The sequence below is a fragment of the Sciurus vulgaris genome, assembly GCF_902686455.1.
Source record: "Sciurus vulgaris genome assembly, chromosome: 16".
In the NCBI taxonomy this organism is placed as follows: Eukaryota; Metazoa; Chordata; class Mammalia; order Rodentia; family Sciuridae; genus Sciurus; species Sciurus vulgaris.
The window spans coordinates 17,626,887-17,648,089 of NC_136477.1; the positions used below are offsets into that span (position 1 = coordinate 17,626,887).

The following is a 21,203-nucleotide window of genomic DNA, read 5'->3' on the forward strand; positions in this document are numbered from 1 at the left end:
GCAGATTTAACCAGGACTTGCTAAAGGCTCGGGCCTCCGTTGGGGCCCCGTATTTTCCTCTGAAGGCCTAGGTGGAAACCAGAGAAGCCGCAAAGATTCAACCCGCCCATCCTCAGCTTCAGTCGCAGCCTGTGGCCTGCGGGAAACAGTTCTACGGGGAAAGCTCCATCCCCTCTTGTGCCCGGTGTTAGATCCTGGGCGTGTGGGCAGGGCGGGTGCGCAGCCTTGGGGAGCAGCCAGTCTGGTGGAAAAGGAGCGGTAAACAAACAGCCCGCAGCGGCCCCACTGAGAAATAAACAAGGTCAGGGTGACTGGGGACTGCGGAGGTGACATCTGGGTGTGGGTGGGGCAGGTGGGAGAGCGGACCTGGCATTGAACCAGCCAGTGCAAAGGCCAAGGGGCAAGATTTGAGGTTGGTGTGTTTGGGGGGCAGCCAAGAGGTGACCGAGAGGGCGTGTAGGGGGAGCAGACTGGGGCGGCGCCCCCGCCGGTTTCTGACTCATCATTGCCGACCCTACAAAAACAGGGCCCCCCTCACGCTGGGGGGCGGCAAAGTCAACAGTTAGGACACCGGACGGCACGTCCCCGGCGGCCTGGGCGCGTCACTGGGGTAGAGGCGGGGGACCAGGAAGTTGGCCGACGAAGAGCCCTCCCACGGCCCGCGGCGCCAGTAGAAGTTAACAAACCAAAAAAAGAGCGCGGGACGCCTGGGGACCCTGGAAAACTGCTGCGCGCCTGCGCCGTGTCCCCCGCCGGGCGCACGGGCACCGTCCCGGCTGCGCGCCCTGGCCGGCACCATGCGCCTGGGCAGCGTGCGCGGCTTCGCACTGGAGCTGGCGCGGGGCCCGGGCGGTGCGTACCGCGGCGGGGAGCGGCTGTGCGGCCGGGTGCTGCTGGAGGTGGCCGCGCCGCTGCGGGTGCGGGCGCTCGTCGTGGCGGCGCGCGGCCGCGCGGCCACGCACTGGCTGGAGCGTCGCAGCGTGGGCGTCAACGCCGTGTCCAGACACTGCGCGGCTGCCGAGACGTATCTGCGGCGACGGCAACTGCTCCTCAGAGGTGAGGCACCCACTCCCGCAGGACGCCGGGCCAGACGCTCTCCCCGGGTCTGGGCGCCCCTCTCCAGGTCCAGAGCCTTTTGACTTAGAGAATCTGGATCTGGTGATACTTCTCGAAGAGTGGGCCCCCCCCCCCACACACACACAGTAGCTGAACCTTCCCTCGGGGATACGCACCCACCTTGGACCAGAACCCCTGCTCCTCAGACCTCCTGCCCAGGTTCTGGGTGTCCCCTGTTCCAGGCCTGGGTGCCCTTGATTTACAGATTATGCGCTGGGGAGACCCCTCTCAAAGCAAGGGACCCCAACGCTGGCTAGGGTCTGGGGAACCCCTACACTTGGGGGCCTCGATTCTCAAAGAAGGCCCCGGCTCACGCGCTCCTCTGCCTCGGTTTACCCCGCCGTGTCTGCTGCTCTGTGCTCCTCCCGAGTGGGGTGGGGCATCGGGTGTGTTTGTGGGTAAGGGGTAAAAATGCCTTCCGGGTGGGGGGAGGGAGGGGTCACATCAACCTGAGTCTCGGGTCTCTGACATGGCCTTACCCCACTCTGAATCTGAGTCTTACCGGGGCGGCCACACACCTGTCAGGAGCTGGCCAGGGCTGCAGGAGGGAATTCGCCCCCAGCACCCTGCTCTGTGGCTGCAGGAGAGATGTGGGCCTCTCCGGGCTGCCCCGGGCTAAGCCAGACCTCACTTATAACAGTCTGCGAGACTGGCAAGGCAAGAGGCAACTCAAACTCGCGATAGTCCCCAACAGTGGTGCGCAAAACAGACGCTTTGCCAATAGCTCCCGAGCACCAGGGTACCCCTCACCTCCGCCCAACTACCGTGGAAGCCGCGGGTAGCGCGGTGGGGCGGGGCAGGAAGGGGCCCACGAGGCACCTCCCTTCCCCAGCCCTCATGCTGGAACCGCTTTTACCCCTCAGTGCCCACCTGGCCCAAGACATTCGTTGGAGGCTTCCTTAAGTCACTGGGGGGCAATGCTGGCGGAACTACGGTGCGACCTCAAGCGAGGGCCCGCCTGTCTCAGGGCCTCTGGGGGCTCATCTGTGAAACAGGCTTAGTAGGAGCCCCCCCCCCGGTTGCCTCCTCCTAAGCCTGTGGCCTCCAAGCTTCCCATGGCCATGGGGGAAGGTCCCAGGTCCTCCATTCAGCCCACGTCCCTTCCTCTAGGTAGCTCCCCAGGCTGATCGCTGAGCCTCCAGTCCCTTCTTGCCTGCTCTGACCTGTAGGGCAGATAGCAAGGGGCGGGGCCCTGTAGGTTAACGACCGCCCTCTGCTGGTGGGCTGAGGATTCTGTCGCCCCAGTGACAAACGGGAAGGTTTGAGTAAGGGGTGGTTCGACCAGCAGCGCATCCCGCTGCCACCAGAGGGCGCGAGCGCCCCGCAGGCTGCACGGAAACGATTCCCGCCGGCTAAATTCCCATGAGGCTCTTCTCTGGGGAAACTGAGGCCCAGAGGAAGGTCACGCCAACCCGAGAGCACACTGCAGCCCTGGACCCGACGGTGCCTGAGCATGCCCTGTACTCGGCTCTTTCCTTTGGGGTATTGGAGCCTGGGGATGCCCGGATCAGGCATAGGAGGAGGCTTAGGGGGCGAGGAGGAGTTTGCCAGAAGCCGGAAGTTGGGAAGAGAAAGTCGGGTGATGGAGCAGTTTGGGCAGAAGCACCGAGGCGCGACCGAGTGGCGGAGTGCAGGAGCTGGTGGCTCGATTCTCGGAGGAATTGAGCTGGGGTTGCGCGATGGTCCAGGCTACCCTCTGAAGCTGTTTTTCTCCCGGCTCTGCAGAATTGGAAACTGAGGCAACAACAGGTTGTCTCTTGACACGAGATCACGTGGCTGAGCAGGGCTCCAATCAGAAGAGGGAGGTAGCAGACCCGAGTGGACGGAGGCCCCTCCTCTTCCTTCTCCCACCAATTTGCACGGGAGGGGAAATAGGCCTGGATTGAGATAGGCCCCCTCCCCAACTCGAACTAGGGTCGGGCCCCTCTTCCCAACTCAGACCAGACGTGTCTCCAGTCACGTCTGCAAGTGGCAGCCAGTTGATGATTAAGTCGAGAGGCAGACTGCTTTGCTAGTCAATCTCAGGCCTGGGTCCCTGCCTCTGAGCCTCGGTTTCCCTTCCTTATTCTCGGGACCCCCGAGAGACTGGCTTCGGATGCCTCAATACTTCAGTGTCCCCGCCCCGCCACCACCGGTTCAGGAGCTTAGAGAGCAGCGGCGCTGAACAGGGATGTTTGTTATTTTGCTCCACGCCTGGGCGAAGCCACGCCCCTCACCGCGCTATTGGTGGATCCCCTTCCGGGGGGAGAGGCTTGCATCTCAGGCCCCACCTCCGCCCTGCCGTATAAAAGCGGCGCCGCCGAAGGACGCGGGGTTTCTGGCCGGATCGGCGACTGCGCGTGCGTGCGCGGGGAGAGTTTGCGTCTTCAGGCTGCAGCGTCCTTAGCTCGCGTTCCGCGTCGCGGGTTCGAGGCCAGGGTCTGCGCGTGGTGGGTTCGCGCCCCGGGGCGTGATGCTGTTTGACAAGGTGAAGGCGTTCGCGGTGCAGTTGGACGGCGCGACCGCTGGCGTTGAGCCGGTGTTCAGCGGCGGCCAGGTGGTGGCAGGTCGGGTGCTACTGGAGCTAGCGGGCGCGGCGCGCGTGGGCACCCTGAAGCTGCGCGCGCGAGGCCGCGCACACGTGCACTGGACCGAGTCTCGCAGCGCGGGCTCGAGCACCGCGTACACGCAGAGCTACAGCGAGCGCGTGGAGGTCGTGAGCCACCGCGCCACGCTGCTCCCTCCAGGTACCAGCCTGGGACCCCACGCCCCATCCCGATAGCCGGCAGGACACCGGGATTCCCGCGTAGCCGCTGAGCCACCCTCTCTTGCTTGCACCTACAGACACTGGCGAGCCCACGACCCTGCCTGCCGGGCATCACGAGTTCCCGTTCAGCTTCCAGCTGCCTCTGTAAGCCCCCAGGCCCGGGCCGGCCCCTTCTCCATGGGCCCCCAGTGCTGGGTATCTGGGAACCTATGAGCACCAAAACTGTCCTCTCCTCCGAGGGACCCCCATGTCTGTCTTCCTCTATGTCTTTAAGACATCCCACCTTTGTGTCTCTGTGCTCCTCCCCTGAATCCCCTTCCCTCTACCCCCAGGACCCTGGTGACATCCTTTGAGGGAAAACATGGCAGCGTCCGCTACTGCATCAAGGCCACCCTGCACCGCCCCTGGGTCCCAGCACGTCGGACCAGGAAGGTGTTCACTGTCATTGAGCCAGTGGACATCAATACACCGGCCCTGTTGGTGAGTGGCTACCCTGTGAGAGGAAGGAGGAGAGCATTGTAGGCGGGACGCCTAAGGGACCCCAATTGACTCCCTTCAGGAAGCCGGGCTCCCAGGGGGACCCTGGGGGGGGGGGGCAGGGAGCTAGGCAAATGTGGAATGAGTCAGAGTCCATTGGCGCTGAGTGCAAATCCCGGCTGCACCGTGGTTCTGTGGCTCTGGGAAAGTGCCTCGCCCTCTGTGAGCTGCAGATGTGCAGTGTGAGCATCAGTCAGTGCCCAGCGAGCGCTGGCCACACGTGCGCTCATCACACATTGCTTCTTGCAGCTTCAGTTTTATAAGAGTCATATTCCTGGCTCCATGTGAAAGATGGTCCCTGGATTATTAAAAAGAAAGTAGACCCTGTCCCAGGTTCTGTCCCTCAGGCTGGGGGTGCTTGGAAGCCCCACAGGGGTCTGGTTTGTACAAAGTGACCTGTTCGTGGCCCTTTGCTCCACCTGGACAGGCGCCTCAGGCAGGAGCCCGGGAAAAGGTCGCCCGATCCTGGTACTGTAACCGTGGCCTGGTCTCCCTCTCTGCCAAGATTGACCGCAAGGGCTACACGCCAGGTAGCAGGTGGGGACGGGACGGGGGGCGTGAGGCAGGTGTCGGGCGGCAAGCTGGGAGACTGAGGCCATGCTCCCGGGCAGGAGAGGTGATCCCCATCTTCGCCGAGATCGACAACGGCTCCACGCGACCCGTGCTGCCACGGGCAGCTGTGGTGCAGACGCAGACGTTCATGGCCAGAGGCGCCCAGAAGCAGAAACGAGCTGTGGTGGCCAGTCTGGCGGGCGAGCCCGTGGGCCCAGGGCGGCGGGTGCTGTGGCAGGGCCGGGCGCTGCGGATCCCCCCGGTGGGGCCCTCCATCTTCCACTGCCGCGTGCTCCACGTGGGCTACTCGCTCAAGGTACAGCGCCCCTTGGTCCTGGGGCAGGGTGGCTCTGCCTGCTGGGTTCCCCCCACCCACCCCCCGGGCTGAAGCTGGGGTCTCCATCGCCGGCACTGGGAGGCACTGTGGGCACAGCGGCCAAGGCCTGTTTCCTCTATGGAGGGCACCAGGCGGCCTGGGCACCCCTCCCTCATGGCTCTGCCTCCAGGTTTGCGTGGACATCCCGGGCACATCCAAGCTGCTCTTGGAGCTGCCGCTGGTCATTGGCACCGTCCCCCTGCACCCTTTTGGCAGCCGTTCGTCCAGCGTGGGCAGCCACGCCAGCTTTCTTCTGGACTGGGGGCTGAGGGCCCTGCCCGAGCACCCTGAGGGTGAGTCCCACCCCACTCTGGGGGCCGGAGGGCGGCGAGGTGGGCAGAGGCACGTCCCAGGTCCGCTGTCCTTCCTGCAGTCTCCACGTTCCTACCTCTAAAAGGTCACAGTAATAGTTGCATTGGTGGCTGGGCGCGATGGCACACACCCATCATCCCAGAGACTCAGAGACAAGGCAGGAGGAGCGCAAGATCCAGGCCAGCCTGGCAACTTAGCGACCCTGTCTCACACTAAAGTGGCCTGGGGCGCGGCTTCTGGTGGGGCACTGGCCTAGCGTGCACGAGGCCCTGGCTTCTGTCCCGGCCCCCCAAAAAATCCCTTCAGTGGCCCCAGGACCCCAGAATCCCAGTGGGAGGGCTCCAGTGGGCAGCCCCCAGCAGGCGCAGGGGGCCCTGCTCACTATGTCACCTATGTCTAGCCCCTCCTGACTACTCAGAGGTGGTCACAGAAGAAGAGGTGGCAGTCGCTTCACAGAGCCCCTTCCCACTGCTGCCAGACCCCAGGATGAGTCTGGAAGGGCCCTACTTCGCCTACATCCAGGAGTTCCGCTACCGCCCGCCACCCCTGTACTCCGAGGTAAGCTTGGGGTCCAGGAGCCCCCTGCCCGTGCCTCTCTGAGCCCTGTCACCTCAGTGGGCGGAGACAGCCCCAGGGGAGTTCAGGCCGGTGGAGCGCCTGTAGGGACCCCGATGCCCAGCCCTGCTGCTCCTGCTCTGCCCTGGGACTTCCTCCTGCCTTTCCCCGTCCAAGGCAGCTGTGACAGACAGGATGGCTTCATTAGAATGTTTCTCTCAGGAGGATCCAAATCCACCTTCGGAGGCCATGAGGCCACGCTGCATGACCTGCTGAGTGGCAAAAAGGACACCTGGAGGGGCGAAGTTGCTTAGGAACCTCCAGCCACCATGACCACGGGGACGGCTGGGCCCACGGCCACCCGCCTGACATCGAGGAAACTGAGTCTTGGAGCAGGGCGAGGCTGTGCCACTGTCACAGGACTGAGGAAGAGCCAGGATGGAATCTGGCACATCCGGACTAGCTGTCCCCAAGCATCAGGTGCCCAGCACCCGGCCCAGGAAACCATTCGCCTGTGTGTGTGCCCGGCCTGTGGGTGGCGCTGGGTCCCCCAGGAGCCTCCAATCTGAGGGAGGCAGACAGTCCAGTCTTGTGAAGTCAGAGGGGACCCAGGGCTGGGGCAGGCCAAGGAGGCTTCCCGGAGGAAAGGCCAGTTTAGCGGCGGCCCCGGCCTGGAGTGGAGCTCCGCGGCAGAGAAGCGAGGGGTGTCAGGAGCTCCCCACCTTCACCTTTAGAATTGGGGGCTCAGAGGAGAGGTGTCCTCATTGCCCGTGGGGTCCGGCCGGCAAGGGGGCCCAGGAGCAAAGCATTCAGGAGAGCAGGTCACTGGGGCGGCCAGGGCAGCCCCGGTCTGAAGACAAGTATCCCAGGACATAGAGGCCCGCGATCTGTGGCCCAGGGAACCCAGGTTCAGGGAGGGGCAGGCCCCACCAGCCACGCGACTTAGAAAATGTGACTGTGGGGCCCTTGTTCAAGGATGATTTAGAATTTCAAGACTGTGACAACAGCATTAAAGGGTCCCAAGGACTCAAGTCAGCCCAGAGGGACATATGGGACCATTGTGCTTCAAGAGCCCCCCCTCAAGAGAAAAGAGGACAGGGGCAGCCGGACCAGCCCCAGCTGCCGAGCCCCAGGCTGGGCTCTGCATTTCTGATAGGCCTTAAAATCATCCTCTTTTATACAATTATTTTTTATCAAATAAACGCGTGGAGGAAGAGACTGTCTGCTGGGTTATTTCTCCTCCGCTGCCGAGGGGGCGGTGTGCCCTCGACCACCATCCTGGGCCACAGTTGGAATGAATTTCTGGCCCTAGTCCAGAAGGGGAGACTGAGGCCCAGAGACACAGGGACGCCGAGTGGGGGTCCAGGGCCCCCGGCCCCTGTGCAGGTGAGCACGAACCCTTAGCTCATCTACCCTCAGAACCCATGGGGTGGCTGGGTACAGGGTGACCCCACTACCTGACTGGGCATTTCTGGATTTTATTGAGGTGAAATTCACATACCATAAAATTACCCATTGCAAAGTGTAAAATTCCACAGCATTCCCCACACTACATTTCAGAATGTGTCGTCAATTACTTTTATCTCATTCCAGAAATTTCCACCACTGCCCGAGGAGACCCTGCCCGCTGGGCAGTCCCACCGAAACCCCTCCCCCAGCCCGGGTGTCAGCAGGCTGCTGCTGTCTGTGACACGCCTGTCTGGAGCATTTCACATCAGTGGGCTCACGCTGTGGCCTTCTGTGTCTGGCGTCTGCCACTCAGCATGTTTTTGAGGTTAACCCACAAGCCTCATGGATTGGCACTCCAGTCTTCTTTCAGGGGACGGGTATCAGGGTTTAACCCATGGGCTCTTAACCACTGAGCCACTCCCCCAGCCCTATTTTGTATTTTATTTAGAGACGGGGTCTCGCTGAGTTGCTTAGGGCCTCGCTGAGACGCTGAGGCTGGCTTTGAACTTGCGATCCTCCTGCATCGGCCTCCGTAGCCTCTGGGATTACAGGCGTGCACCACTGCACCTGGCTCCGCTCCTTTTTGTGGTCAAATAATATTCCTTTGTCTGGACGGACCACCTAATGCCCATCCATTCATTCACCACTGGACTCGGGAACTGTGGGTAAGTGCTGGCTGTCGCAAACACTGGCACTAGGAACACCGAAGGATTTCTTGGAACACTCACTGAGCGTTCAGCGCTATTGTGGCGGATGGAGTTGTAACTCACGGAAGTGCAGATGGGAACAGCCAGCCCAATAGAATGAGGCGACTCACCCAGGGTCCCACGATCTGGAGTGATGGAGCTGCCATTCAAAATTGCTTCTTGGGGGACTGGGGTTGTGGCTCAGTGGTAGCATGCGCGCCTAGCACGCGTGAGGCCCTAGGTTTGATTCTCAGCACGGCATAAAAATAAAATAAAGGTATTGTGTCCACCAAAAATTAAAAAAAAATATATATATATATATATTTTAAAAAGCAACAATAACTGCTTTTGGGAATCAAAGTCTTCTTCGCCCCTCCCTGTAGGACTGCGTTCCCCAAAGTCCTGCGCAGGCTCCAAGGCAGATTTTGAGACCCCGCCCCCTGGTGTCCTGGCCACGCCCAAGGGCGGGGCGGGGCCAAGTTAGAGACTGATCTGTGCCCACCAGCCTGCCCAAGGCATAGAAGAGGCTGGTAAAGGGCAGATGGAACAGAAGGACATCGGCTAACAGGTCCCCAAATACAGCTGGATAGAAGGAGCCGGTTCCAGTGTTCTGCAACAATTTTTTCCCCAGGCTGGAGTTGGAACCCAGTGCCCTAGCTGAGCTACACCCCAGCCCAGCTTATCACAACTTCTGTATTTTATAAAAAATTAGAAAAGCAGCGTGTGAAGGCCCCCATCACAAAGAAATGATCGATGTTTAAGTGTCAGAAATAATCACTGCATGTGCTGTACGAGTGTTGAAGGACCGCACGCCCTGTGAATGTGTGCGATTTTTAGAATATAATATTTAAAAATTATTATTATTATGTATGTACTAGGGATGGAACCCAGGGGTGCTTAACCACTGAGCCACATCCCCTGCCCTTTTTTGTCTTTTATTTAGAAGCAGGGTCTCAAGCTGAGTTGCTTGGGGCCTCGCTAAATTGCAGAGGCTGGCTTTGAACTTGCAATCCTCCTGCCTCAGCCTCCCTGGGCTGAGGATTACAGGTGTGCACCACCACATCTGGCTAAAAAAAAAAAAAATTAAATTAACTGGCAGCCCAGGGTGACCACTGGCAGGGTCAGGGCCCAGAGGCGAGGATCAAGCGAGGGCTTTGTGTGATTGCAGGCAGGAGACATGCCCCAGTGTCCCAGTGTCCCCAGCTGAGTGTCCAGGCCACGTCTGCAGAGCCCCAGGCCACACCCCCACTTGGGCCCCGATTTCCTTCTGCTCATCCTGGGATCCACCCAGCATCAGCCCTGGACAGCTGACCTGATGCCACGCTCACAACAGGAGGTCCCTGGAGCCTGGCTGGGGGCAGATGTCCCCACAGCACGGTCCCTCAGCTTCAGGAGGGACTGAGCTCCCCGTCCGCTGGGGCACGTCCCCCACCGAGAAGGAGCTGCGGCACTCACTGTAACCACAGGGGTGTGCAGTCCCACAGACTTCCCTCCCGCGGTGGGAGGACGAGACTCCCGGTGTCCTCGGGACTCCTGAGTCTGCAACTACGGGGAACCCGATCCCTAAAGGACTTTCTGGGTCAGACAAATGACACACAGTGGAGCTGGCTCAGACAGTCCCGATTCACTGACCCCCTGATCACAGGGAGGAGCTCACGGGGTCAAATGTGAAATGATCCCAGAGATTCCCCCTCCCCTCCCTCCAGCTCCTCCTGTGTGAGCCCCCACCCACTGCTGCTGAAACACCCTGAGCAGATTCCCACCTCAGGGCCTTTGCATATGCTATTCCTGTGGCTGAAATGCTCTTCCCTTGTGACTGGCTCCTCTTTACCTCCAGGGCCTCCACCTTTCCTCACCTCATCCAGCCTCCTGACTAAAGTTCTCATCTGCTGTCCCCTTTCCCATCCCTCTGTTCTGATGTCTTCATGGTCCTCATTACCCTCTGAATTTCCCACTTCCATATTCACTTGTTTGTCTGAGACTTTGAGGGCAGAGCCAGGTCACGACTGTGTCCCCAGCCTCAGCAGCCGGCAGGCAGGAGGAAGACTGTGGACTGATGACATGTCTGGAGGACCCCACTACCTTACTGAAGCCCAGATTGGAATGGGAGGGGTGTCGCCCCTTCTCACTGGCCCCCGGACCCTTCTGCATCAGGTGTATTGCTTGTGCAGAATCAAACTCCAGGACTCTGGGCCTTGTACTGCCTCCGTCTCTCTCAGTCTCTGTCTCTCCAGTCTGTCTCTGCTCTCTCGCCATCTTGCCGTCTCTGTCTCCCCCTCCTGCTACCTCCTCCTTGGCCCCCGAATTTCTGTCACTGTGTCCCTCTGCCAGTGTCTCACTCTCTCTCATTTCTGTCTCTCTGGGTCTCTGATTCTCTCACCATCTCTGTCTCTGGCCGTGGCCCGGCCAACCCTGGGGCACCGGGTGACAGGCAGGCATGGCGCCCAGCGCTTGTTTTCCCGCCTGCACTGGCAGGGAGCCCGGCCGGGCTGCTGTTCAGGAATCCTGAGCCACCCGCCCGCCCCAGCCACCAGGCACAGCCGACTGCCTTCCTCCCGGCACATTCTGTCCTGAGCAGGGAGCTCTGGGGGTGGGTGGGAGGGGGACACGTTCCTGCTAGCTCCAGTTACAGGACAGCTTGTCCTGGTGACCCCAAACCCCTGACCCATCCCCTCCCAGCTCTGGGTTTAGACCTTCCTGAGTAAGACCACTGCCTCCAGCTCACCCCTACCTCAGGACCTTTGTATCTGCTGCTCCTGCCGCCTGCACTCCTTCTCCCTAGATGTGCCCAGACCCTCCTCAGGCACACTCAGACCCAGAGACCTGCTCGCCATGCCCCCCTGACCCTGGCAAGAGCACCCCGCTTCCTGCTTCTGCCCTGGTGTGTCTGCTTCCTGGTCTTCCCCTCTCCCTGGCGTCCCATATTCACTGGTTCAGCGAAGGCCATGCCAGGGCCTCCCTGTGTCCCCAGCGCTCCACACACACCATAGGTGTTGGTGACTCATTTACAGTTGGCATCGTTTCCTCCAGAGCTCAGCCCTGCCCAGGGCCCCAGGTGGTGCATGTGGCTCCGGGACTGGCTGACCTGCCACATGAGCCCTGCACCCCAGGCTCCGGCACCCCCAGTCTCCGCGCCCTTTCTGCTAAGAGCGGTCTGTGCCCCGGGCTCCGCGCGCGGCGATGGGTACACAGACACACGCAGCGCGCCAGGCCCCAGGTGCACATGGAGCGCAGGGCGCGTCCCCGTGCAGAGTCCCCGCGTCGCGGAGGCGAGCTGCGCCCTCTGACAGAGGCCCGCAGCGGTGACACGACCCCGGGGCTCGCCCTTGTCCAGCCAACGCCCCCGCCCCAGCGCCACCTCGCTTTCAGTGTTCAGGAAAGTCCCCAGAAAGCATCGGGCCAGGGCAAGGGGCCCAGGAGGAAGTGGTGACAGCCCGTGGCCATCGGCACTTGCACACGGGGCAGGATCTGGGCAGGAGGCGGGTTCACAGGGACACATGGTCCAGGGCAGGGATGCGGCCGCCGCCTGTGCCCGATCCCTTCGCGCTGCCGAGCTCCGTGTGCAGTGAGGAAACAGGTGCAGGGGGACCGGACGCCCTCAGAACAAGGGTCTGGAGGACTCTGTCCCCCCTGCCTGCCTGTTGGTGGCTTGGAGCCAGCCCCCTTTCCTGGCTTCGCTTGTGACTACGAGACCCCATCCGGTCAGCTAGAGCCTTTGGTTACCAGAGACATAGAGATTGGTCCAGGGATGCACAGGTGACGTGGGTGAGGCCAATCTCTCTGGGTGCTGGGGGCTCACTTGGTTGATAAAGGCCATCTTTGCCACCACAAGGACAAAGAACAGGGAGAGTCCTGGTGGGGAGCAAAGAGGGACGCAGACACTTTCAGCCCCTTGGAGTCCGGATGGAGCCAGAGGGAAGGATGGAACTGGAGGGTCCTGGGAAGGCTTCAGGCAGAGAGGACACTGGAGCTGGGGCTTTGACGGATGCAGAGGAGTTTGCCAGGGAGCCAGGCATCTCCTCGACTGCCCTCGTGGTTCTGTGGGACTGCAGCCTGGTCCTGCGTTCAGTCCGTCTTCTGCTGGGGCTGTGCTTTGACTCCGCCAGACCCCTGAGGACAGCACAAGTCAGCTTGGTAGTTTCCAGCGGTCCTTGAATATTTGTGATGTAGGTAGGTCACGCCGGGCAGGGTCTTGAACTCTGGCTGAGCGTCAGGCTTTATTTGGGAGATACACACAGGGTGATGAATAGGGGGACTGGATCCACAGGGCAAAGAACCGAGGCTGGGGAGAGGCTGGAGCAGAGCCTGGGAGCGGAAGGCGCTGGGGCCACAGTCCCCGGAGGGGTGGCTTCTCCACGGGGAGCTCCGGATCCAGGGGCGGCGCTCAGGGAGGAGGGCGAGTCAGAGCCCGGCCTGGGCCGTCCGCGCCACCCTTTCTCCCCGGAGGACCCGGGGCGCGGGGCAGCACTTCTCTGAGCCCCGGTCTCTTCATCTGGAACCTGGGTCGCGCACCGAGGTCCGTGGGGTCTGTGGTGCTGAGCAGGCCCAGCAGAGGCGACCCTCAAGGGACCGCCTCCTGCCCCGCTCTGCTTCTTGACTCCGCGGGACCCGCGTGGCCACGCGGGTTTGCAGGTGGGCTGCGGAGCGTCAGTACGCGCGTGTGTGCGTGGGGCTCGTCCTGATGGCAACTTCCGTGGAAAGCGGCTGGTCTCAGCCACGCCGGGAGGTGACGCTGCTCCATGAATGTGCAACAGCTTGCACGTCCCTTGTCCAAAATGCTTGGGACCAGAAGTATTTCTGACTTGGGGGTGTTTTGGATTGGGGGCTATCTGCACATGCATGGAAGGATGACACCACAGTGTCACATCCCAGTCACCTGACCATGGCCTCCCAAGGGCCTCCCAGCCTCAGCCCTGGTCCCAGACCTCGGTGCCTCCCACACTGTGTGAGTGGCCTGCAGAGCAGCTTGGTGCCTGTGGGGGAGGCAAAGCCCCTGCTCAGTATGGCACTGGCCTGCCCCGTGGAGCCTGCTCATTGCAACCCAAGTGCTTCCAGATTCAGACCTGGAAAAATGCCGTCTGGCACCTCAGCCCCCGGCACAGGTTGGAAATCCAAGATCCGGAGACATCCTTCCTTCCCGGGGTCCCAGCGGAGCATGGCCCTGCTCTGCTCACGCACCCTCTATGGCTCCCCATTACTCTCAGCAGAAAGTAGTCCAGCTGCTCGGTTCAGCATTTGTGATCTGCCCAGACGTGTCAGGAGCGTGACCTGATTCTCAGTCACTCTTTCCGTCTTATCTTTGTTGTGTTTGCCAGGGGCAACTGTTGACACTCCCGGGACACATTAAGTGATCAGAGACCAAATATTCTGTCTGCCTCGGACATGCCAGGGCATCAGGCGGAACGGGAGTCTGGCAAAGGCGGGGACTGGCTGTTTGCAGTGTTGGACTCGCCGGGTCGCTGACTGTCAATAGGGTCCGAAGCACAGGACGGGGCGGCGACTGCTGCGGAGCTCAGACCAGAAGTGGGCAAGCGTCCTCCGCACGGGGCCAGAGAGGAAATATTTGAGGCTTTGCGGGCTGGACGTGTGGGTCGGTCTCTGCTGCAAACGTGAGGTCCCCCGCTGCGCCAAGCAGCCGAGGCGCTGCGGGTGAATGAGCCGCGGTGCCTGGGGCCTGCACTCCCACCCGGAGGCTGGAGTTTGAATCTGTGTCATTTCCACGTGCCGCCCAAGAGGCGTCTTCAAGGTTTTTTCCCCCAATCATTGGCAAATGTGAAATCCATTTTTACGTGGTCTCCAGTTTGCGGACCCTTGGAGGAGCACGGAGTGGGTTAGAAAGATCGGCTTCTTTTCTTTTTTGGTCCTGGGGATTGAACCCAGGGGCACTTGACTACTGAGCCACATCCCCATCCCCTTTTTGTGTTTTATTTAGAGACAGCGTCTCACCGAGTTGCCTAGGGCCTCGCTAAGTGGCTGAGGCTGGCTTTGACCTCGCCATCCTCCTGCCTCAGCCTCCCAGCCGCTGGGATTAAGGGTTCTTATTTACAGAGAATCGGAGCCCTGTGTAGAGAGGCTGCCAGCTAAGAAAACATGAAGGCAGGGCTGGGTGGAGGCTCAGGGCTGGAGCGCTGGCCTGGCACGGGTGAGGCACCGGGATCGACCCTCGGCACTGCATAAAAAATAAATAAAGAGATGTCCATCTACAACTAAAAAAATTAAAAGGAAAAGGAAATACTGAGCCAGGCTGCTAGCCCCGCCCCAGCGTCGGTAAGAGCTCGCGAGGAGTCCCGGCTTACAAAGCGTCAGAAGGAGGCCAGCGCCGGTGGCCAGTCGGGTGTCAGGTCCTGGGTTTCAATGGGGGCCTGCCCCTGGCCACCAACCGCACCCCGACAGGACGCGGCCACCCCCCGCCAGGGTGCTGTTTACTAAGTATCCAGTGACAGGGGCAAGGTTCCAGGTCACAGAGAAGTCACACCGAAAGATGGGCACTGTGACAATGTGCGTCTCTGGATGCCGGCTGTTTACAGTGACATGAGACCAGCTGTTCGCAGGGGAGCAGCCAGAACCTCTCTGGATGCCCGAGTCCAGGTGGTCAGCGGGATGAGCCCCTCCGGGGTGCAGAGGGCCCTGCGGTCCATGAGCCAGGACCCTCTCCCGGGGGGCCTCCAGCCAGGCCTGGGAAAGAGGCAAGGGCCCGGCCAGGGGGCGCTCAAGGCACCAGGCCCACGTCCAGCCTGGGTCTCCCCCTGCCGTCCTGGCTGTGCTGCCCTGGACCTGTTGTTTAACCTCTCTGGGCCTCTACTCCCTCCTCCATAAAGTGGGCATGAGAACAGATCAGGGTTGCCTGATAAAACACAGGTGACCCAATTAAATTTTCATTTCAGATAAATAATAAATCCTTTTTTTTTGTTTTTTTGTTTTTTTTTTTTGTACTGGGGATTGAACCCAGAGGCACTTTACCACTGAGCCACATCCCCAGCCCTTTAAAAATTTTTTTTTTTTTTTTTTGAGACAGGGTCTCACTAAATTGCTGAGAGCCTCAAGCTTGTGATCCTTCTGCCTCAGCCTCCCAAGTCACGGGTAGCAGGCATGAGCCGCCATGCCCAGTCACTGGATCCGGTTTCTAAAGTATAAATATGTCCGTGCAATATTTGGGATATATTTATGCTAAAAGTTATTTTCCTTTTTATGATGAACATATATTAATTGTACCAATTACTGGGGTTTCACTGGGACATTTTATACCTGCATATATGGTGCACCGGTCCTGTTCATCTCCCTTCTACTCTGTCTAAAAAAAAATGTGGCTGCTTACGTGACCCTGCGCACTGAGGCCTGGTGAGTGAGATAAAGAGGGAGTCCAAAGACTGACTGAATCTGCATTGTTTATTGAGGTCAGTGATGAACACCACTTTCATTTATCAGTGCTGGGCATGGAAGCCAGGGACTCACCCATGTGAAGCACACACCCCACCACAGACCCACACCCAGCCCCTCTGTCACCCTTTATTGAGCACCTACTGTATGCCATCTTCTAGAGATACAACCATGAATCAAATGCCCTGTCCCTGCCTGCTGAGGGCTCCCGGTCAACCAGAGGCGGATATTAATGCAGACGTCACCGGAAGTGAGGAATCAGAAGCTGTATAATATGCTCCGAGGGAGAAGCCAGAGCCGGGCTCCCTCTAGGTGGAGTTCATTCTAGAGGACTTTCTGGTGGAAACGATCCCTGTTCAAATCTGGAGGAGCTTTAGAGGTACAAATTGGGGACTAGAGTCGCAGGCAGAAAGCACAGCATGTGCAAAGGTCCTGGGGTGTGAGGGACCATGATCATTCCAGGGGCTGCCTTCATGACATCCTCGGCTCTGACATTTTGCAGAACACTGAGGACAATTGATAAGGCTGAGGCTGAGTTTGGGGTGGCCAGGGTCGCCTGGCCCATTGGGTAGGACCAGGGGGGAGGATTCTAGATTCTAATGCATCCCTGGCCCCAGAGGAGGCCAGATGCCATTGGGGGTGCTGCACTGTGGCATTTCAAGGCCACCCACCAGGGGCCAGGGCCACCAGGGATGGGGCCGGAGGATCTGAAGCAGAGAGGAGCTTTGGGGTGTCCTGGCAGGCGCTCTCAGGACCAAGAACCAGCGTGGCAGCCATGCAAAGGGCCACCAACACCCCCGAGACCAGTGGACCTTCCCAGAGGTGGCCTCGACAGCCACAAAGCCCCACCACAGGCTGGTTCCAGAAGCATCACCATTTTACAGATAGGCAAACTGAGGCTCGGGAGGATGGAGCTGCTTGCTGAGGATTTGCAGGGACCCCAAGAGCATCCTCCCTTGTGTCCTTCCTAGAGAGGGTCAGCGTCCAGGGCCAGATTTGGGTCCACCACTTCCTGGCCTCAATGGCACTAGCTGTAAAGTGGGACCAGGGGCATCAGAAATGAGCTCGGTGGAGGAGCGCCTGGCCTGCTGAGGCGCTCCTTTCCATCCCCAGCACTGGAAAAAAATGGGGGGTGGCTTTGGCCACCTGCAGATGGCCATGGGCTGACCCTTCACCCCGGCTGCAGGAATGACCTCAGTGCCCTCGCCCCCGGTGGACCTGGGGCTCTGTAAGCCAGTGTGCCCGCCCGCTGTCCAGGGTGCTCACCAAGGGTGGGGGTGCTCGGGTGGGGGTGGCCTCAGGGCCTCCAGCTGCCAGCTGGGCTCGTCCTGTGCTGATGCCCACCCCCCTCCGGGGCTGCTGCCTCCGACCGCACCGTGTGTGGGTCACACCTGAAACCCGACTCAGACAACAGCCACCTGCTCTGTGTCCCCGACCCCGCGTGTCTGCGGCGAGACCTTCTGTTTTGGAAACGCGCGCGTGGCGCCGCTTGGCACGCCTGGCCCCGCGGAGGGTCTCTGCGACCCAAGGCGCCAACCACGTCCCCGAGCCTGTTCTTTTTCTTTCTTCAAAACAACACACGTGGGTGCCGAGCCGTGTAAATATTAACCTGCTGGACTGAATACAAAGCATCCCGGCCACACGGCGGGCCGCGGCACACAGGGCCGGGCCTGCGCACTGCGCCGCGGTTTCCTCATCTGCTCGGTGGGCGCAGAGACGCCCTGCCTGGGGCCCCTGCAGGGCCAGTTGCGGGGATCTGGGGCAGTAGGCACCGGCAGGAGGGGTAAGCGCAATGCCCTCATTTACTTCCGTAGAGCCCACTCTTGCTATGTTGCCCAGGGTGGCCCCGAAATTCTGGCCTCCAGCGATCCTCCTGCCTTGGCCTCCTGAGTAGCTGGGACCCCAGCACGGACGTCAGGGCGAATCTGGAGGGATTGTGTTTCCTGGCCCCGTCAGCCGAGTCTGTTTATTTCATGCTGATGTAACCCAGCCTGTAAAGGACACATCTGCCATCTCGCCATCACCCAGGTGCCAACGAGTGGCTGATCTTCAGTTGGAGTAGCCCTGCGAATGTCGGACTAGGAAGGGGGTGTCAGCCGGGTCCCATCTACCGGGGACAGAGACACAAGAGGACCCTGGGAAAGACAGGTGGGTAGAGAGAGAGACCGTGAGAGAGACAGAGAATGGAGAGAGACGGGGGAAACATGGTGACAAGGACAGAGTTAGCTCTGGAGCCATTAATCTACCCCCAGCTCTGCTCTGTGGACCCTCCGCAGCCCAGAACCAAAGGGGTCCTTGCCCCTCCCAGGTACAGATGGGAAACAGACCCCAGGGTGCCAACCTGTGGCCCCCAAAGCTGTGACACTAGCTGGGACCCTGAGGGTGGGGAGGTGCAGCTGGGGTTCCCCTGCAGTGACCATGCCTGTCATCCCAGCAACTCGGGAGGCTGAGGCAGAAGGGTCTCAGTTCGAAGCCAGCCTCAGCAAAAACGAGGCCCTAAGCAACTCAGCAAGACCCTGTCTCTAAATAAAACACAAAATAGAGCTGGGGACGTGGCTCAGTGGTCGAGTGCCCCTGAGTTCAATCCCTGGCTCCAAGAAAAAACAAAAACAAAAATTTAAAAAACACCCAAAAGGCTCTGGCTGGGGCCCAGCTGGTCCCAAGTGCAGTCTCAGGTCTGAGATGTGGGCATGTGACCTTGGAATTTGCAAGAGCCTCATGTGGGGAGGGTCTTGGCTTCAGGGTCCACCACCTGGCCACTGTTGGGACGGCCTGCAGGTCACACGCACTCTTGAGGACAGGCCAGCCGTGTTTGGTATTTCCCATGACTCAAGCCATTTAAAAATGACATCGGGGCTCCTGGATGCAGGGAGATCTCAACTCCTCCTGGAGGGTGGCCCAGAGGACGTGCCACTGACAAGCCGAGTGCCCGGGCCAGCCAGGGAGGTCTGGCCAGAGATGGCAGCTGGCCGTTCTACTCCTGGAGACCCCGCAGGGCAGACACCAGTGCGCATCCTGCCCCCGCCAACGGGGGGCTGAGGTGACTCGAGCAGATCATAGCTGGCCACACCCTGGGGGAAGGGACTTGCCGCCCACCGGTGCACCTCGCATGGGGCCCTGGGTCTGGCCCTACGTTCAGGACTCCGGGGAGATGGGCCGGGTGCTGCGGAAGCTCCTCCTCAGTGGCCGAGCCCTGGCCTTCTTCCCTGCCATCCTTTCTTGCTGCATGCTGACAAGGTGACCAGTGGCAGCAGCCCCTAGGTAGCCTCTTAAGCAGGGGCACTAGTCACTGGAAAGAGCAAGGCAGGATTAGCAGGCTGGGACCTTCGTCCCCACCTCAGCCTCAGGGAAGGGAAGAGGGCCTAAAGATGGATTTGATCACAGTTGGTTAAGAAGATCATCAGTCGTGCCTATTTAATGAGGCCTCCATAAAGCCCAAGAAGGATAGGATTCAGAGAGCATTCAGACAGGGAACAGTCAGAGGTTCCTGCAGAGTGGCACACCCAGAAACCATGGAAGCTCCCTGCCCTTCCCAGCATGCCTTACGTCAGGTGCCTCTTTTCCACATCCCTCTTATTACCCTTTATCCTAAGCCAAGAAAGGCATGTAAAATGTTTCTCTGAGTTCTGTGAGCCTCTCAAACAAATGAACTCTACCAGAAGAAGGGCCCAAGAACCCCAATTTACAGTCAAAGCACAGGGAAAGCTCCCAGGGGCTGGTGATGGGCATGGGGAGCAACAATGGAGAACCGAGCCTCAACCTGTGGCAGCTGATGCTGTCTCCAGGTGGAGAATGTCAACATGGAACTGAATTAGCGGGGATCCAGCTGGCGTCTGCACAGGACAAGCTGTGGCTGCCCCACGTTCTCATTGGTGACCAGAGGTCACAGAAGTTTTGTTTTTTTTTTTTTTTTTTTAACCAGGAAGGGATTGAATGAGCCACATCCCCAGCCCTTTTTTGTATTTTATTTAGAGATAGGGTCTCTCTGAGTTGCTTAGGGCCTCAATAAGTTGCCGAGGCTGGCTTCAAACTTTGATCCTCCTGCCTCAGCCTCCCAAGCTGCTGGGATGACAGGTGTGCGCCCCTGCGTCCGGCCCACAGAAGTTTATGTGTTGATTTTTGTTTTCCAGTACTGGGGATTGAACCCAGGGACACTCTACCGCTGAGCTACACCCCTGGCCCCTTTCTACATTTTATTTTTGAGACAGGGTCTTGCTCAGCTGTTCAGGCTCACCCTGAACTCGTGATCCTCCTGCCTCAGCCTCCCAAGCAATGTGTCGATTGTTGAGTGAGAAAATGGGGGTGGGGATCATTTTTATTCCTACCTCTGTCATCAGAGAACCAAATGGCCAGATCTGGAGACGTCCTTCTATGCACCGGGAAAAGAGTCCATGCTGTAAACCACAGCTTCCGCTAGAGGCAGACCAGGAAAATAAACAGACCGGGGGCTAAAAAGGAGCTTGACGTGCACCCCCAAACCCTAAATCAGGCAGGGGAGAGGCTGGGCTCAAGAAAGTGGGTCCTTCAAAGACAAAACAGCAACAAAACCTCAGAAAAGTACCAGGCAGGAATGTCAAGTGTGAGGCGACTTCATGGTAGAATTAGAAACACCAAGAGAAATAATTTGGTGACATGAAAATCAGATTCAGGGACCCCTGCATCAAGGAGAAGGAATAAAGGTCAGATGTGGGGGCACATGCCTGTCATCCCAGCAACTCAGGAGGCTGAGGCAGGAGGATTACAGGTTCAAGGCCAGGGTCAGCAACTTGATGAGGCCCTAAGCAACTCAGGGAGACCCTGTCTGTAAATAGAAAATAACTGACTGGGGATGTGGCTCCGTGGTTAAGCATCCCTAGGTTTAATCCCTGGTACAAAAAAAAATTTAAAATAGAACTACCATATGATCCAGAAGAAATAAAATCAGTATATCAGTTAGACATCTGCACACCCACCTTCATGACAGCACTATTCACAATCGCCAAGAAATGGAAACAATCTAAGTGTTCATCAGTAAATGGAGGGATAAAGGAAACGTAGCACATATACACAGTGGAATACTATTTAGCCATGAATAGGAACTGAATCCAGTATTTGTGGTAACATGGAGGAACCCAGAGGACATAATGTGAAGTGAAACAAGCCAGGAACCAGCAGTGTGGAACCTAAATCTGATCTCTAGAAGTAGAGATTGGGATGGTCATTATTGGAGGCTGAGAACATAGGCAGGAGCCATCCATTAACAGGAACAGAACTGCAGTTGGATAATTGGGGTAATTTCTAGTGTTCCAATGCACACAAGGGTAACTGTGGTCAGCAATAGTGTATCCGACACTTCAAAATAACCAGAGCAGAGGGTTCTGAATGTTCTCACCACAAACAACGATAAGTGATTAGGGTGATAAATATGAGTTGATCCTTACAATGTATACATGAATCAAAGCATTGCACTTACCTGATAAATGTGTACAAGTTTATGTGTCAATTAAAAATAAAGTGA

General features: G+C 58.9%; 2 protein-coding genes across 9 annotated transcripts in view; one reads left to right on the top strand and one right to left on the bottom strand.

Moving 5' to 3' along the window:
- The window catches only part of PDE4C (phosphodiesterase 4C), a 187,969-nt gene that overhangs the window by 46,944 nt on the left and 119,822 nt on the right, over positions 1-21,203 (bottom strand). The window lies entirely within an intron of this gene.
- ARRDC2 (arrestin domain containing 2) lies at positions 552-7,046 on the top strand. Of its 2 annotated transcripts, XM_079115853.1 has the most exons (9): positions 552-1,056; positions 3,534-3,842; positions 3,940-4,006; positions 4,195-4,342; positions 4,827-4,929; positions 5,011-5,267; positions 5,458-5,620; positions 6,040-6,197; positions 6,417-7,046. In XM_079115853.1, the coding sequence occupies exons 1-9, from the start codon at positions 798-800 to the stop codon at positions 6,468-6,470; spliced, it is 1,518 nt and encodes a 505-aa protein (XP_078971979.1). In that variant the 5' UTR covers positions 552-797; the 3' UTR covers positions 6,471-7,046. The 2 variants fall into 2 exon arrangements, with proteins under 2 accessions (XP_078971979.1, XP_078971978.1); XM_079115852.1 differs by lacking the exon at positions 3,534-3,842 and having other exon boundaries at positions 558-1,056.

Coding starts and splice junctions, on each gene's coding strand:
- ARRDC2 (XM_079115853.1), top strand. CDS start 798: ATGCGCCTGGGCAGCGTGCGCGGCTTCGCACTGGAGCTGGCGCGGGGC. Junction 1,057..3,533: donor ACGGCAACTGCTCCTCAGAG/GTGAGGCACCCA, acceptor GTTCGAGGCCAG/GGTCTGCGCGTGGTGGGTTC. Junction 5,268..5,457: donor ACGTGGGCTACTCGCTCAAG/GTACAGCGCCCC, acceptor CTCTGCCTCCAG/GTTTGCGTGGACATCCCGGG.